The 15,127-nt window shown below is 39.8% G+C and overlaps 1 protein-coding gene across 1 annotated transcript in view; it reads right to left on the reverse strand.

Moving 5' to 3' along the window:
• GRIK3 (glutamate ionotropic receptor kainate type subunit 3) overlaps positions 1 to 15,127 on the reverse strand; it is a 900,786-nt gene that overhangs the window by 496,098 nt on the left and 389,561 nt on the right. Inside the window, exons 2-4 of the mRNA XM_069756890.1 lie at positions 13,975 to 14,151; positions 11,218 to 11,475; positions 10,396 to 10,577 (exon numbers count right to left, since the gene is read on the reverse strand). Of these exons, the coding sequence (XP_069612991.1) occupies positions 10,396 to 10,577; positions 11,218 to 11,475; positions 13,975 to 14,151 (617 nt within the window). The remainder of the gene's footprint in view (positions 1 to 10,395; positions 10,578 to 11,217; positions 11,476 to 13,974; positions 14,152 to 15,127) is intronic.

Here is a 15,127-nt window from a genome sequence, read left to right on the forward strand (position 1 = left end):
CATGTTGTGAATACTCCAATAGCCCTGAAAAGATCTGAAAGGAATTTATCCAAACCCTTTCAATTCCAATTTCTTAACACAAGCAGAGCTTTAATAGCATCAGAGTGACCACATTGTATAAATTGGTTGTAATCCAGCTATAACCATCAGCCCATTTAACAACCCAGCAAGCTAAAATACAATTTTTTTTTTATAAATTTAAAAAATGGTCCAAAAATTATCCCTCTTAGGCTGGAGTCACACTCAGGGTAAGACAATACGGTCCGTTTTTTACGGCCGTAATACGCTGAAAAGTCCCCAAAATAGTGATCCGTGGCTCCTCCGTAGGCAGGGTGTATCAGCGTTTTTTGCGCATGGCATCCTCCGTATGTAATCCGTATGGCATCCGTACTGCGTGTTTTTATCGCAGGCTTGCAAAACCGACATACGGCTATACAAGGGATCAATGTGTAAAAAAAAAAAAAAACATATATACTGTCTATATATATATATATGTGTGTCAGTAGACACATATATGTATATATATTATTACTTCATACAGTGCTAGATAGCTTTAAAGCCGGTAATTCAATTACCGGCTTTTTCTTTCTCCTTCCTAATCCCGACATGATATGAGACATGGTTTACATACAGTAAACCATCTCATATCACATTTTTTTTGCATATTCCACACTATTAATGTTAGTAGTGTGTATATGCAAAATTTGGCCGCTCTAGCTATTAAATTAAAGGGTTAAATGGCGGAAAAAATTGTCGTGGGCTCCCGCGCAATTTTCTCCGCCAGAGTAGTAAAGCCAGTGACTGAGGGCAGATATTAATAGCCTGGAGAGGGTCCATGGTTATTGATCCCCCCTGGCTAAAAACACCTGCCCCCAGCCACCCAAGAAAAGGCACATCTGGAAGATGCGCCTATTCTGGCACTTGGCCACTCCCTTCCCATTCCCGTGTAGCGGTGGGATATGGGGTAATGAAGGGTTAATGCCACCTTGCTATTGTAAGGTGACATTGAGCCAAATTAATAATGGAGAGGTGTCAATTATGACACCTATCCATTATTAATCCAATACTAGTAAAAGGTTAAAAAAAACACAAACACATTATTAAAAATTATTTTAATGAAATAAAAACAAAGGTTGTTGTAATATTTTATTCTACGCTCAATCCAATCACTGAAGACCCTCGATCTGTAACAAAAAAAATATAATAAACCAACAATATCCATACCTTCCGCAGATCTGTAACGTCCAACGATGTAAATCTATCTGAAGGGGTTAAAATATTTTGCAGCCACGAACTCTGCTAATGCAGCATTGTTCCTGGCTGCAAAACCCCGGGGAATGAAGGTAAAGTAGGTCAATGACCTATATTTACCTTCATTTGCGGTGAGGCGCCCTCTGCTGGTTGTCCCTAGATCGTGGGAACTTTCCTAGAAAGCTCCCAGGCTCGAGTTCATATGAGGACAACCAGCAGAGGGCGCCTCTTCCAGATGTGTCTTTTCTGGGGTGGCTGGGGGCAGGTGTTTTTAGCCAGGGGGGGGGCAATAACAATGGACCCTCTCCAGGTTATTAATATCTGCCCTCAGTCACTGGCTTTACTACTCTGGTGGAGAAAATTGCGCGGGAGCCCACGCCAGCTAGAATGGCCAAATTTTGCATACAGTATACACACTACTAACATTAGTAGTGTGGAATATGCAAAAAAAAGGTGATATGAGATGGTTTACTGTATGTAAACCATGTCTCATATCATGTCGGGTTTAGGAAGGAGATAGCAAAAGCTGGTAATTGAATTACCGGCTTTAAAGCTATCTAGCGCTGTATGAAGTAATAATATATTTACATATATGTGTCTCACTGACATATATATATATATATATACCTATACTATGTGTACACATTTATTCTACCTATTCTATTGTAAGCTGTCAGTGTGATTTTACTGTACACCGCACTGAATTGCCGACTTTTCTCTCTAACACCGCTATGTATTTCTCGCAAGTCAAACTGCTGGTCCGTGTGTAATCCGTATTTTTCTGGCTTCCATAGACTTTCATTGGCATTTTTTTGCGCAATACGGTGACAAACACAGCATGCTGCGATTTTCTACGGCCATAGAAAGCCGTATAATACTGATCAGTAAAATACGGCAGATAGGAGCAGGGGCATAGAGAATAATTGGGACGTTTGTTAGGCGTGTTTTACGGACGTATTTTCTGGACTCATACGTCCGTAAAACTCGCTAGTGTGACTCCAGCCTTAGTCATTTGTAAACAGGCAGACATTTCAGTGCCGAACACTGACTCAAACTAACAATGTTGCTGGTAAAGGTAACATCATCTTGCTATGACTGAGACTAGTGTTGTGCCATATGTTAAATAATACCCTTCCTACTAATACTCTTACTAGAGGCAAAGTAGGCTGATTGCGACTTGCATTTGGTAGTACTGCTGCCTGGCTGGCTGAAGCCTGTGATGGTGGTAGTGCTTCTGTTGCAGCTGCTAGCGGCTGCCACATTTTTAGCCATGGTATTTTTTTCTATTGCAATACCTCATCCGTTGCCCTTGCTATTTTTTTTTACGTTTTGTACAATACTATATTTAACTTTCGACCATCTTTTCAACCAAATTTATTCAACCCTTGCCAAAATTAACATAATAAGAACTGCTAGATAGATAGCAGCAATATGTGGTAACAGGCTTCAGTATTGATTTGGTGTGTGCGGTTGTCAAATTAGTCTAGTAAAACAGATGTGCAAAAACAGGCATGCCAGTTAAATGTCTACATTTCTTAATCCTTTTTTTTTTTTTTTTATTTCACCCCCTTACCAAAAATGCAAAAATAAGAATTTACAGATAGGGCTACAAAGCCATCACGTGCAACAGGGCACTATATTAGTGTGGCATGTAAGATGGAAAATGTGACTAGCAAAACAGATGTGCCAAAAAATTGCTTGCAACATGCACACTTTATGAGGTAGAGAGTCGCAGTTAAAAATCTAAATTTAGAGCAAATTTCTTTTGGATTTTGAAGAAAACAATTATTCCCTTTTACACAAAAACAATTTTCTCAAAAATGCAATGAAAACAAGCACACCATCTAGCGCTGATTACAGATTATCCTTTTCTGTAAAAAAAATATTGTACTCAATTGCTTCTGCTTTTAAGTGCACTAAGAATAAGGTAAAAAATGTGTAATTGTAATTGCAATGCAGCAGGACAAATGACAACTATACTACATCACTGATCAATCATACTGAGACTGGCACTACTGCTGGCACCGCTCATGTTTCTCTCTCTCCCCGTATCAATTTAATTTATGTTTCAGACTATTACATTCATCTTCTTCACTGCTGCAGTTATATAACACATTACTTCACTGCTGCAGTTAAATAACATGGATTTGTTGGCATATTCTACTTCATTGGCATATTCTCGATATCCTAAAATTACCATAAACTAACTGCTGCATAACCTGCCTTGGCTTTTGTATAGGCTATAATAGCCCCTACTGATCACTACTATGTTCAAGCCCCAAAAGTTGAACCTGTGGTCATGTCATGTCATGAGTTATTACACCATACTTGGACACATTGTATCAAATTATCGGGCCTCCTGATGAGCCAAATGAGGTGAAATGCGTTCAAGCGCTAACAAGTGATATGGCAGGTGGCGGGTGATAAGATGAGCATTAAGCTTTTGTCTATCTGTTATGAAATTGCAGATTTGTCCCGCATTCTATGTATCAGACCCTAGAAAATAGATGGGGTATATATACAGCTATGGTCCCTATCTAAATTATGGGATATAGCTATTATTAAGGTTTCTGCATATTAGAGGGCAAAAATAATCCTGTGGGATGATCAGTATAGTATAGGGGATAGCATCTAGATCCCTACTTCCCTACTGACATCAAGAGCTGGATGTTTAAACGATTGTTGTTAGGACTATAATCAATCACCATATAATAACACAAATCTGCGTCATGTGTTAAAATTGTTTTTAGTTTGGGATCTAGGGTCTCCTTTATTATAGATGGCCTATATTTACTGATAGGGGTCTCTCTAGTATCTGGGTAGAGGGCTCCATAGTGGCTGCAGGGCATAATAGGGCCCCTAGGGTGAGCCATCATTGAGCGGGGGCGCCAAAACGTTCCCCCCAGGGTGCCAACCCCCGCAGCCAGGTAGGTGTGAGCTTAGGAGACACACCTAGGGACCTCTGGTTTACCCCATTAGTTTTCTAAGTCTGCTTTGAGCACGTTTGTTTTGAGTTGGGGAATTTGGTCACATTTCTTTTGGTGTGGACCCTATTATGGTTCCTTTTAATAATAAAGTATCCTTTGAATAGGGATTTTTTATGATAAATTATTTGAAGCCCTAGGTATATCTCCATTGGAAGTGACCTGCGGTCATGTCAGCCTTCTGTGACTGCTCTTGATCATTTCTCTGTTGGTATCCCTCTAGATTCTATCCTGAGACCTCTACACTTCTCAATTAGTACTGTTGGTCTGGGACAACTTATAAAGTGCCATGGCTTCCAGTACCACCTATATGCTGATGACATCAATTCTACCTGTCTGAACCAGATGTCATCTTAAAGTGTCTATCATCACCCATATATGCCTTCTTCTCATCATGCTTTCTAAAACTCAGTGTGGACAAATCTGAGATCACTATCCTTCCTCCATCTCACTTAACCCCCTTACCTGATCTATCACAGTAAATGGCAAACACTTTTCCTCTGTATCACAAGTCCGCTGAGTGGGTGTAACCTTTAGCTCTGTTCTGTCGTTTAAACCATACATCCAAGCCCTGACCACCTCCTGCTGCCTCAAACTCAAAAAATGTTTCCAAAATGGTCTCTTTCCTAAACTCAATATAGAAAGCATGTTATTACCTGCCCTCATGACCTCCCGCCTCAACTACCTTTGTGGCTACCCAACTATCGCTCTTACATACTGTACCTTCATACTTTTAAGTAATTAACAGTAAGTGAGCAGCCAGGCACAACTCTCACAACCTGCTAATCACTTAATCATATGGAGGTAGGGACAGTGATGCTAGTGCTGATTGGGTGCAGAGCTCGCATGTCATAACAACTGCACATGAGCCACAGAAATTCGAGAGCCGACACCTCTGGATGGAACGGCATTGGCACGGGAGATGAGTATAAGCATCAAATATTTAGATCAAGAAGGAGTTGTCCCAGTCAGAGGAATATCTAGGAGGGGCAGGCAGGGCATGTGCCCCGGGCAAGGCTAGCAAAGGGGCACAGTAAAGCCGCCTAATGCAGTGATCCGATGTGTCTCCCCCAACTGCTGCATTCTGCTGCCCCCTGAACTGGGAGTCAGCAGTTCTCTGAGCCAGCTGTCAAGCTGACAGATGGCAAAGAGAAGCTTCAGCGTGCCGGCTCCCAGTGATCAATTGTCCTCGCATCTTACAATTGAAGCTCTGACCTCTGGGTCAAAGAGACGCTAGCAGCGAGATCAGGTCATGTGATCACGCTGCTGACGTCACTAGCCGGCATACAAAAGAGAGAAGTGGTAAGTGCTCCTGTGGCTGAGGAGCTGAACACCGAAGATGTGTATTGGGGGGGATTTTTTTACAGTGAGTGTGTGTATGTGTTTGTATTTATTCAATATGTGTGGGGTTTTATTCAGTGTATGTGGGGATTTATTCTGTGTGTGTGATTTATTAAGTGTGTGATTTATTCAGTGCGTAGAGTATTAATTAAGCGTGTGTGTCTCTGTGTGTGATTTATTCAGTGTGTATGTGATTTATTCAGTGTGTGTGTGATTTATTCAGCGTGTATGTGATTTATTCAGTATGTGTGTGTGTTATTTATTCAGTGTGTATGTGATTTATTCAGTGTGTGTGTGTGTGATTTATTCAGCGTGTATGTGATTTATTCAGTGTGTGTGTTATTTATTCAGTGTGTGTGTGATTTATTCAGTGTGTGTGTGTTATTTATTCAGTGTGTGTGTGATTTATTCAGTATGTGTGTGTGTTATTTATTCAGTGTGTGTGTGATTTATTCAATGTGTGTGAATTATTCAGTGTGTGTGTGGGGGGATTAATTCTATGTGAGACGGGGTGCATTTATTCTGTGTGGAGGGGGATGGAATTATTCTGTGTGTGGCGTGATGGATTTATTTTGTAGGGGTGAAAGGGAGATGGGTGTGGACACGGTATGAGTAGCAGGGGAAAAAATGTATGCAGGGTGCGAGGGTGATGGGATGTGTACGGACACAGTATTGGGAGTCAGGGGGGATGTGTAAGTAGGAAATATGGAGAGCAATGGGGTAAATATGTGAGGAAACAGTTTGTTTAGCGGTGGGGTGTACATGAAGAGGGAAGGGGAAACGGGGAAACGTGAGTAGACAATATGGGGAAGTATGAGTGGGCACAGAATAGGGACTGAGTAGTGTGGTGAACAGTATAAGGGCACAGCCAGGAGCAGACAGTATGCTAAGTAGGAGGAGTGTAATGAAGGGGCACAGTATAGAGAGTGGGCAGTATAGGGGGTGGATTGTTACAGAAGAGTGTGACGAGAGGGTCCAGTATCTTGTGCAGGGAATATAGTGAGGGTCAATTATTTATTTAAGGGCTCAGCGTAGGGCAGATGTTTTTATTTATGAGCATTATAATGACACTGCTTTCTTTTAGGGCAGTGGGTGGGGATATGCTGCAGAAGACTGGGGATAATGGAAGTCTGCAGAGAAGAGCTGGACAAAATGAAGAAGAAAAGAAGGAGAACGACTCCAGAAACAACATAATCTATCAGGTACCTGGATGTAAAAACATTTTTGTGATACTGACTAATTCTCATATTTTTATTTATATTAAGAGCATTAAAGGGGTTGTCCAAGTTTTTGCTGAGTCTGCAGTCTTTCTATGTGACTGGAGACATCTGAATTCTCACAGTTTGCACTTCACACTGTCAGGATTCTCTCTTGTTGGCGATTTGCATACATGCAGTCACATACTGACTAGATATGTGTGGTCTCACTCAATGAAAATAAATTGAGCAGGGCCGGACAAGTCTAGTCAGAGTGTGGTCAGAAATATTCAAATCACATACTTGTGCTGACAGGACCGTCCACTCTTGCCATTGACAAGGGAGAATCCTAAAAGTGTGCAGTGCATGTGCTGTGAGAATTCAGAAGCCTGCAGTCACATAGAATGACTGCAGGCTTTGATCTCAAACCTGGATGCACTCTTTAACTATAAAATGAATCTCTGTAGCCAATCCTAACAGCATGTAATATCCTCACTGTTAGGATACAGCTCTGCAGGTTCCATTAGTCATCACATGGCTGTTTTACTCATATGCGATTTTCATACTGATGTGACAAAGAGATTCTCTCAGTTTTTCCCTGAACATTGAGAGAATTTGGGAGAGCAGGTTGTCGACACCTGACTAAGTGTGCAAATCGAATATGTGCTGTAGGGGGGGACACCAAACTGAATTCTTACCCCGGGTGCCAGAAAACCTAGACACTTTCCCTTCCCCCTTCTCTTCCCCCGTCTCCATTTTCCCGTGTGTGTAGATCCCCTCCATGTCTATGACTCAAAGGGTATGCTAATAGCACCCATCCGGTTACATTCTAACCTTGTATTCATTTCAGGCCACCCTATGGTTGTAACTATGTGCTACTCGCAAATGGCACTGATCCTATATAATGTGGCCGATGGCATTGATATATGCCCAGCACCAGTAACTTCCAGGACACTCTCCTGCATAAGCGCTATAAAGTTCGGCCTCTAGGAGCGCATCACGCATGCTCCGGCCCCTCTTTTTACTAGTCACGCAGCCGCAATGTATTTCCTCGGCCCCAGCACCCATTGCGCATGCGCCAAGGCGGTATGCTCGCATCATTGCGGTGCAAGCCTCCATTTCAGCTCCCAGGAGCTGAGCGCCACTGTATGCGCCGGATATTGCAGCAACAATGCCCTATTTAAAGCGCAAACATTCATCATATTAACCACTGCATCACCAATGAAACGGACACTCTACTCCTGTACTCGGCTTGGAGCTGGTAATGTTTCGCATTCATTATATCTCATTGTCCCTACCTCCACAGGTGTATTTGCATCTACTTTATACTTACCCATGGTCTCTCCCTTTTTCCATCTAGCCTTCGGGGACTCCCCTCTTACATTTCTCTTTTTCCTATCTACTCCTCTTACAAAAGGTCAGTATGTTATTATGGCGTCTTGTCCGGTTCTTTCTGATTGTATCTAACGTTAAAATATTTTTCTAGTAAAAACGCGTCCTTTGAAATGATCCTTGTTTTAGTCCGTATCCATGGGACTCTAGGTTAATCTGTGGCATATTGTGGTGTACTCTTCCTGGACTTAAATGAGTCCATGTTCAATGTGTGGAGAGCTATATATATTTGCTGTATATATTCTCTGTATATCCTGGTCGGAAGTTATTAGCTTGCTTCCTTTTGTGTATATATGTACTTTACCTGTTCACCTATATTATAACACTTGTATATCTGTACAGCACACTCATACATTGTATTTGTGTTTCAGTGAGGTTTTGAGAAAGACCAACATAGTACACAAACAGCGTCTATTGCTGTGATCGCCAGTGTGGCGCCGTGCGCTATCACTGCGCTTTCCAAACCCAAGTCTGGATGGTTAGTGGTGTCCGCCAGTGCGGCATCGCATGCACTCTCGTGCTACTTTATTATTTCTGTTACGTGTGGTACTGCGGCCCTGTGACGTAACAGGGTTCGCTTCTTTCACACAGGGTGAAGATAACCCATGTGTGTATCCTCATTGTACCGCCATATAGTCCGTCATTGCTTAGCAGCAGGTTCCATCTCTGCACGGTGGACCCCGGGCTGCGAATGCACCTTATTCCTATTCTCTAATTATTTGGTGCGTTCCGCTAGCCCTAACATTGTGTATCCAAATTACATAGTTTGGTTTACTAAATTTAATTTTATATGAGCTACAGTATAATATTGAGTAATAAAATTAAAAGGGTTATCCAGAGAATATGAAGGCTTGAAATGGCACAAACTGCTTAAAACAACAACAACAAACATAAAAGAAGTCATACTGATCCTCAGCCATCCCCTTCAGCTAATGCTGCCAGATCCGCACTGGTCTGTCCTTCCCGGTCCCACCCTTGACATAGTGGAAATAGTTGGAAATGCCTGCTCAGCCCACCATTGGCTGAGGTAGGTCACCATTTGTAGAGAATAGGATGAGTAAGAATGGAAAAGGGGTGAACCCAGCAGAAATACCAGTTCACCCATTCAGTGCAAGTAATTGGCAAATTGGTCACTTCTATTGTGTTAAGGACGGAACCAAAAGCACAGACCAGTGGGTACATCGAAGTGACAGACCTGAATGACTCAAGCTGAGTTTGGCATCTTTTATTTTTTTTAGTCAGTGCCATTTAAATACCAATTTAAATTCCTTAGAAAACATTTTTTATAATTATCTACAGCTTTAGAGGCACTGGCTGACCAAGATTCATATAGTGTGAGGAGTGTCCTATATGGAGGCAAAGACCTTCTCGCTCTAATATTATAAAACCATAGGCGCTGTGTATGGCTCTATGGTGCATTCATATGCCACAGCATAACAGATGTATTCTCTCCTATATGCTTCTGGAAACAGGGGGGCAGGTGGAGAAATTCTGTGTATTGTAGCTCCTGATGGAGCATGCTACCGTGAAACACAGGTGTACAGAGGTACAGTTTGTACCTGCATACTATACTTACATTGTATGTGTTAATGTACAGAATAATGTCTGCACTAAACAACGTTACTGGGTCAGTTACAGAACAATGAAAGTTAGATTTCAATTCTTGTTTTTTTTTTAAATATATTTTTGTATCTCTATTACATTATAATATATGTGTGAGCAATGCAATATGGGCTCCAAATGTAAAAAAAAAATCAGTACTTAGCATAGCTACCGGTACTTCTGCCTGAATGATGCCTTATGTTGTAAATACGTTACAATACTTGTTAATGATACATTTAACATTGTAAGTATAACATACTGCGTTTATATCCTAGATAACTCTGCTAATGAAGAGAGAAAGCAAATAAGTAAACCTGTGAAAATAGCAGAAAGGTTCATGAAGAAAACATTGCTTTAAGAAAAAAAAAAACAATTACCCAAGTCACTATGTGGAGTATTGATTGAACATATTCTGGGTAACAGGAAGGACAGAGATTAACACTTGCTAATGAATGACACTGAACATATGGAGAGATGTGATGAATCCCACTGGGCTATCGGTGTGAAAATTAATAAGTAGCAATAGAGTTCAAGAGTAAATCAAAAACACTAGCGCCACAAGTCTCTAATCAAAGCTGGACTGCTGGGGTGAATACAGAGCCAATGAATAATTTCTTATTCGTACCCACCTGCCGGAGGATTTGTGCTGCCATGACATGACTGCAATCAAAGATAATGCGGAATTCCCTTCCTCTCTTCATTTCTTTCAGAAGTGGTCGGGCATCCTCAGATTCTGGAGGGAGTTGGCGGATTTTTAACCGGATGTTATATCTGGCAGGGGCCATAATGAGCTCTTGCAAACGGATAAGACCTATGAGAGCATATCAATAACTGTGAACTGAGAGAAATCATATAGTGGGAAATTACACACAATAATTTTTTGGTGCATTTTGCGAACAGTACGTTACTATGAATTAATAATAAAACTCTAAAAGCAGATATAAATCCATATTAAAATAAAAAAATACAGTCTGTGAAATAAATACATAACCAAACCGTACATCTCAGCCTCACAGATACAAAATGGTAATCTTTATTGGAGTTTCAATAAAGTATTAGCTTCAAAAATACATGAAAAGGTTGGGTACATTAGAAAACTTTTTTTGCGTGTGCCCTGTTACTCAGTTGATCCCAATTTCAGCCACTATCAGTGGGCACCATGCAGTGTAGGACTGGGGTGCCAGTAACATTGACTTTGAGGGGCCCACTTTGCATACCAATATTACACTAGCTTCGTTCACAAATGTACCTATATGTCTATAGAATAATAAACTGTGTAGTTTGGTTAATGAATGATGAGAATGATTGTTTCTTTTTGCACATTGTCCGATGATTTCACATGTGGAAGGCTTATAAGTATAACTGCTGTGCATGAAAGAGTAAAGTTAAATGCTTGAAAATATTCTTGCACATAAATAATCTATTTTCATACGGTTATCACATCATCGTACCTGTGCTGTCATCATAGACCACTGTAGCTGACCTCCACTTTAAAAATTGTACAAGATCCAGAATCGCGTGACTAAGAGAGGCATAGTCTGGGTACAAGTTTACGTAGAAGGAGTCTCTGTTATCTAGAGGGTGATGCTTCCATCGGACCTGAATGTGTGGCACTTCCAGTGCGTTGCAAATAGACTGCACAGCGTTGGATGAAGAACTGTGTGATGGACCAAAGATGGCAACAACTCCAAGAGCCAGCTGGTCACAAGCTGGAATAAAAAAAATCCAATAATATTTGTCCATTTGTTAAAACTGCTAGAAAATGATCCCTATGGGATTCCATCCAAACAAAACTTATAGACCACGTGATTCATCTGAATTCTCACTGTGTGATACTATATTCACCTTAAAGTGGTTAATGCAGGAAAAATGTTTTTTTTGGCAGTGGATTTCCTTGTGTTAGTGATGCAGAGTACACACTGGCCCTAAGGCTAGAATATTATATGTGTCCTATTTTGCTGCTATACCATGTTTGAAGACATAAAAGTGATCACCCACCTCTCAAGAGGTGGAAAATTAGGGAACTACATACAGCCAACTACCATTTGAAGTTAGTCCTGTTATATTTATTATTATGGGACCACCTATGACCTTTTATGCATCAATATTTCACTAGCCTGGATTTTCTTCATTCCATTTTATGAACTTAATACTATCATTATACTTACAAATTTTAATTGAATAGCACTGCCCAAATTATTATCTTTTTTTTTCAAATTAATAAGCAACAGATAATGTTATTGGTTCGATTTGCATCTCCTACACTATACAATGAAATACAGTATATAGACAATGTATATGATTTATGAAGGGTCTGTTAAGGGCATTTCAGCCCACGGAAAAGAAAGGTCAATTTTTATTGGTTTAGCTCTGGCCACAATAGGCAGTGGGCTCATAAATTGTCTATGACCTAACTGGATAAGATGGTAATAACTTGACCATTGAGCACATCGTGGTTACATGTAATACTTAAAGTAAATCAACAAGGATGACTGTTTGACCAAATTATGACCTCCAGCACAAATCATAAGCAATTTGTCTCTATGGAACAAAACGTAATGTTAACAGCTTGGCTTTGGCTTGTGGTTTAGTATAGATGACTAGGTATTGTAGAAAACTCTATTAAATACAGAAGAAATCATATGACATGTAAAATATGTAAAATAAAGATAGATAGACAGATAGATAGATAGATAGATAGATAGATAGATAGATAGATAGATAGGATTGTTCATTTAACTGTAGGTTGAGAGCCTTAGAGTGGCATATACAATAGAACAGGGAACCATCAGATGGAGGTCACCTCGCCATGGTTGATGGGCATACATGAATTGGCCAATTTATGCGCTAAGAACCTTCATTTTTTAAGTACATCTTTTTGAGTAATAAAATCTAGATTCAATGTTTTTTTATGTTTTCAGTGCTTTCACGTGGCCTAAACTTATGCAGAATGCTGCTGTGCTTTCTTTTTCTATATAATGCAGTCCTTGCAGCTTGCATCTGTTCACACTTAGGAGGTGCTGGTTAGGTTTTCCTGGATAGATGGATAGATAGATAGATAGATAGATAGATAGATAGATAGATAGATAGATAGATAGATAGATAGATAGATGTGTAATACATGGCATGTGGCAATATGCTGTGTTTTGTAAACTCCTCTATGGACCATTCAAGGGCCAGTGCATTATTTGTGCCCTTCTTCACTAGTTCATCAAGTTTCATTAATTTTTAACTAATTAACAACTGTTTATTTGATTGTGTACAATACCTAGGTTATGTTGCTGCCTTGTGCCATAACTCATGTTATGTTTCTGTTTATGCCATGACTTGAACATGTTGACCTTTGGGTTGAAATAACCCTCACACAACACTCGATTAAAAACAAAGACACAGAGATGGATTTCAACGACCACAGCAGAAGTTTGTAATTGATGGATACAAATAAGTTTATAAATAATAATAAGTCAATATAGAGAAATCGCACAACACATTTAACATAATCCAGCCATCATAGAAACAATCATAAATCTCACCGTAACAAGACATTATACAGGCATAACACAGGCAATAAGGCTTCATGAACAATAGGCTAACTTGTAGCTGAAGAAATCTACCAATAATCTGCTCACACAAACTACTCTTCAGCCATAAACCTACTTGGAGGCAATGAGACACCTAAGGAGGCGATATGGTAAAACAAATTCTGACTGCAAAGGAATAATGTTTTAATGGAGCCCAAATTACAGCCAGGTACACCTTAGTTTTGAAAGATACATACACCCAACAGCAAAAAGGCATCAAGCTTGTAAATTCCTCCATGCAACCAAGGCACTCTTTGTATCAACCTAAAGGGCAATGTAAAACATATCAACCCCAACATTACTGAGATGAACATGAAGGACAACAATGTCTGGGATCTTGTCTAGTTGAGTGCATGAGCAAAACTCAAAATTTGATGCCAATTCATAGATATTAGGCTTATGGCCTATCCTCCATATTGGTGGGTTCCTGTCAATTCCTGCAGCATGTAAGTTCTTTCAGTACTCTATTCAATATAACTGTCTCCAACTTACCATTATCACCACCACCTAGCTAGCTAATCCCTCATTCCGAGCTCCCATATCTCTATATTTACTATCTTAGTTGGCAGCCAGCTGTAATTATCTCAAAGGCTATAAAATCATGGCATATTAGAACTTTTCTCTGACCTTTCCTGTTAGCTTCAAAACTGTCATAAAGATTGATCCTCTGAATATCGTAGGTCAGTGTTGTGTTTGGTAACAACGTTCGATTCCTGTTGATGATATTTGCAGCAAATCTAAAGGCTTGTTCTTCTGCACTCACAAGCTGCCCAGTGGGTCCTTCCAAAAACTCAAAGATGCCTCCTGTAAGAACAATAAAGCACAGTTAATCAAATGACCCATAATAAAAAAAATGCACTATTGTAGAGCTCTAAGAAATAATTCTGACTTTTTATACAATACATGTGCAATAATCCAATTGATAATGCAATGTTTGTAGCAAAGAATAGAATTGCTAATACTAGGCTCCTAAGTGACAGTTACTTGATAAATTAGCACTGGCATGTTTTGTGACTGTTGTCTAAGGTCTCCTAGTTCCATTTAGTTGTATCTTCTCGGGGAATCAAAGATATCACATGTGAGTCAGTGGAATTCCTAATTTATTAGACTACACATTTGGCTGCATGATGTTACCCAGCAGACCTGTAAGATGCTGTGATGGGTAGTGCTAACATTTGGATATGCTATGCTAGTGATATTTGGTTCTGGTGGAAAAATATGTGCCATAGCATTGTGGTAAAATGTGGGCTGCAGATGGCAGCTTCTTGGTAAAACCAATTGGTTAATGTATGGTAGTATTCTTTCAAGGTACATTATTCTATATTTATTCCAATATCTGCTATGGAACCAAATTACTTTGGAGCAGGGCTAATGTGTAGACTACATTTTCTAAATTAAAAAAGCTGTATTTTTCTACATGTGTTCATTGAAATTTTTCTTTTCACATGTAAATCGATTATGTATATGCAAGGCATATGTAGGCTGAGTACTCTAATGTTGGTTTCAATTTGCTCAAGGGATTGGCCATACAAATGGGTAAATATGTTGGAAACTTGTAAAATCGTGTTAATAAGACCATAAAAGTAATGGTAAAGAAAGACAAAAAGTAGAAAATCTATCTAAAATTCTGGATTCCAGTATCTGATTGACTGGCAGCTGAGATGTTAAACATTGAGCTTACAACTACAGATGAAGTTTGTCAACCGTTCTTAGTGCTAATAGACAAATAAATGGTCCATAACTCTTTCTAATACAGACTGAAACTAGGAAGATTTAGTCC

The sequence above is a fragment of the Ranitomeya imitator genome, chromosome 3, assembly GCF_032444005.1.
Source record: "Ranitomeya imitator isolate aRanImi1 chromosome 3, aRanImi1.pri, whole genome shotgun sequence".
Lineage (NCBI taxonomy): Eukaryota > Metazoa > Chordata > Amphibia > Anura > Dendrobatidae > Ranitomeya > Ranitomeya imitator.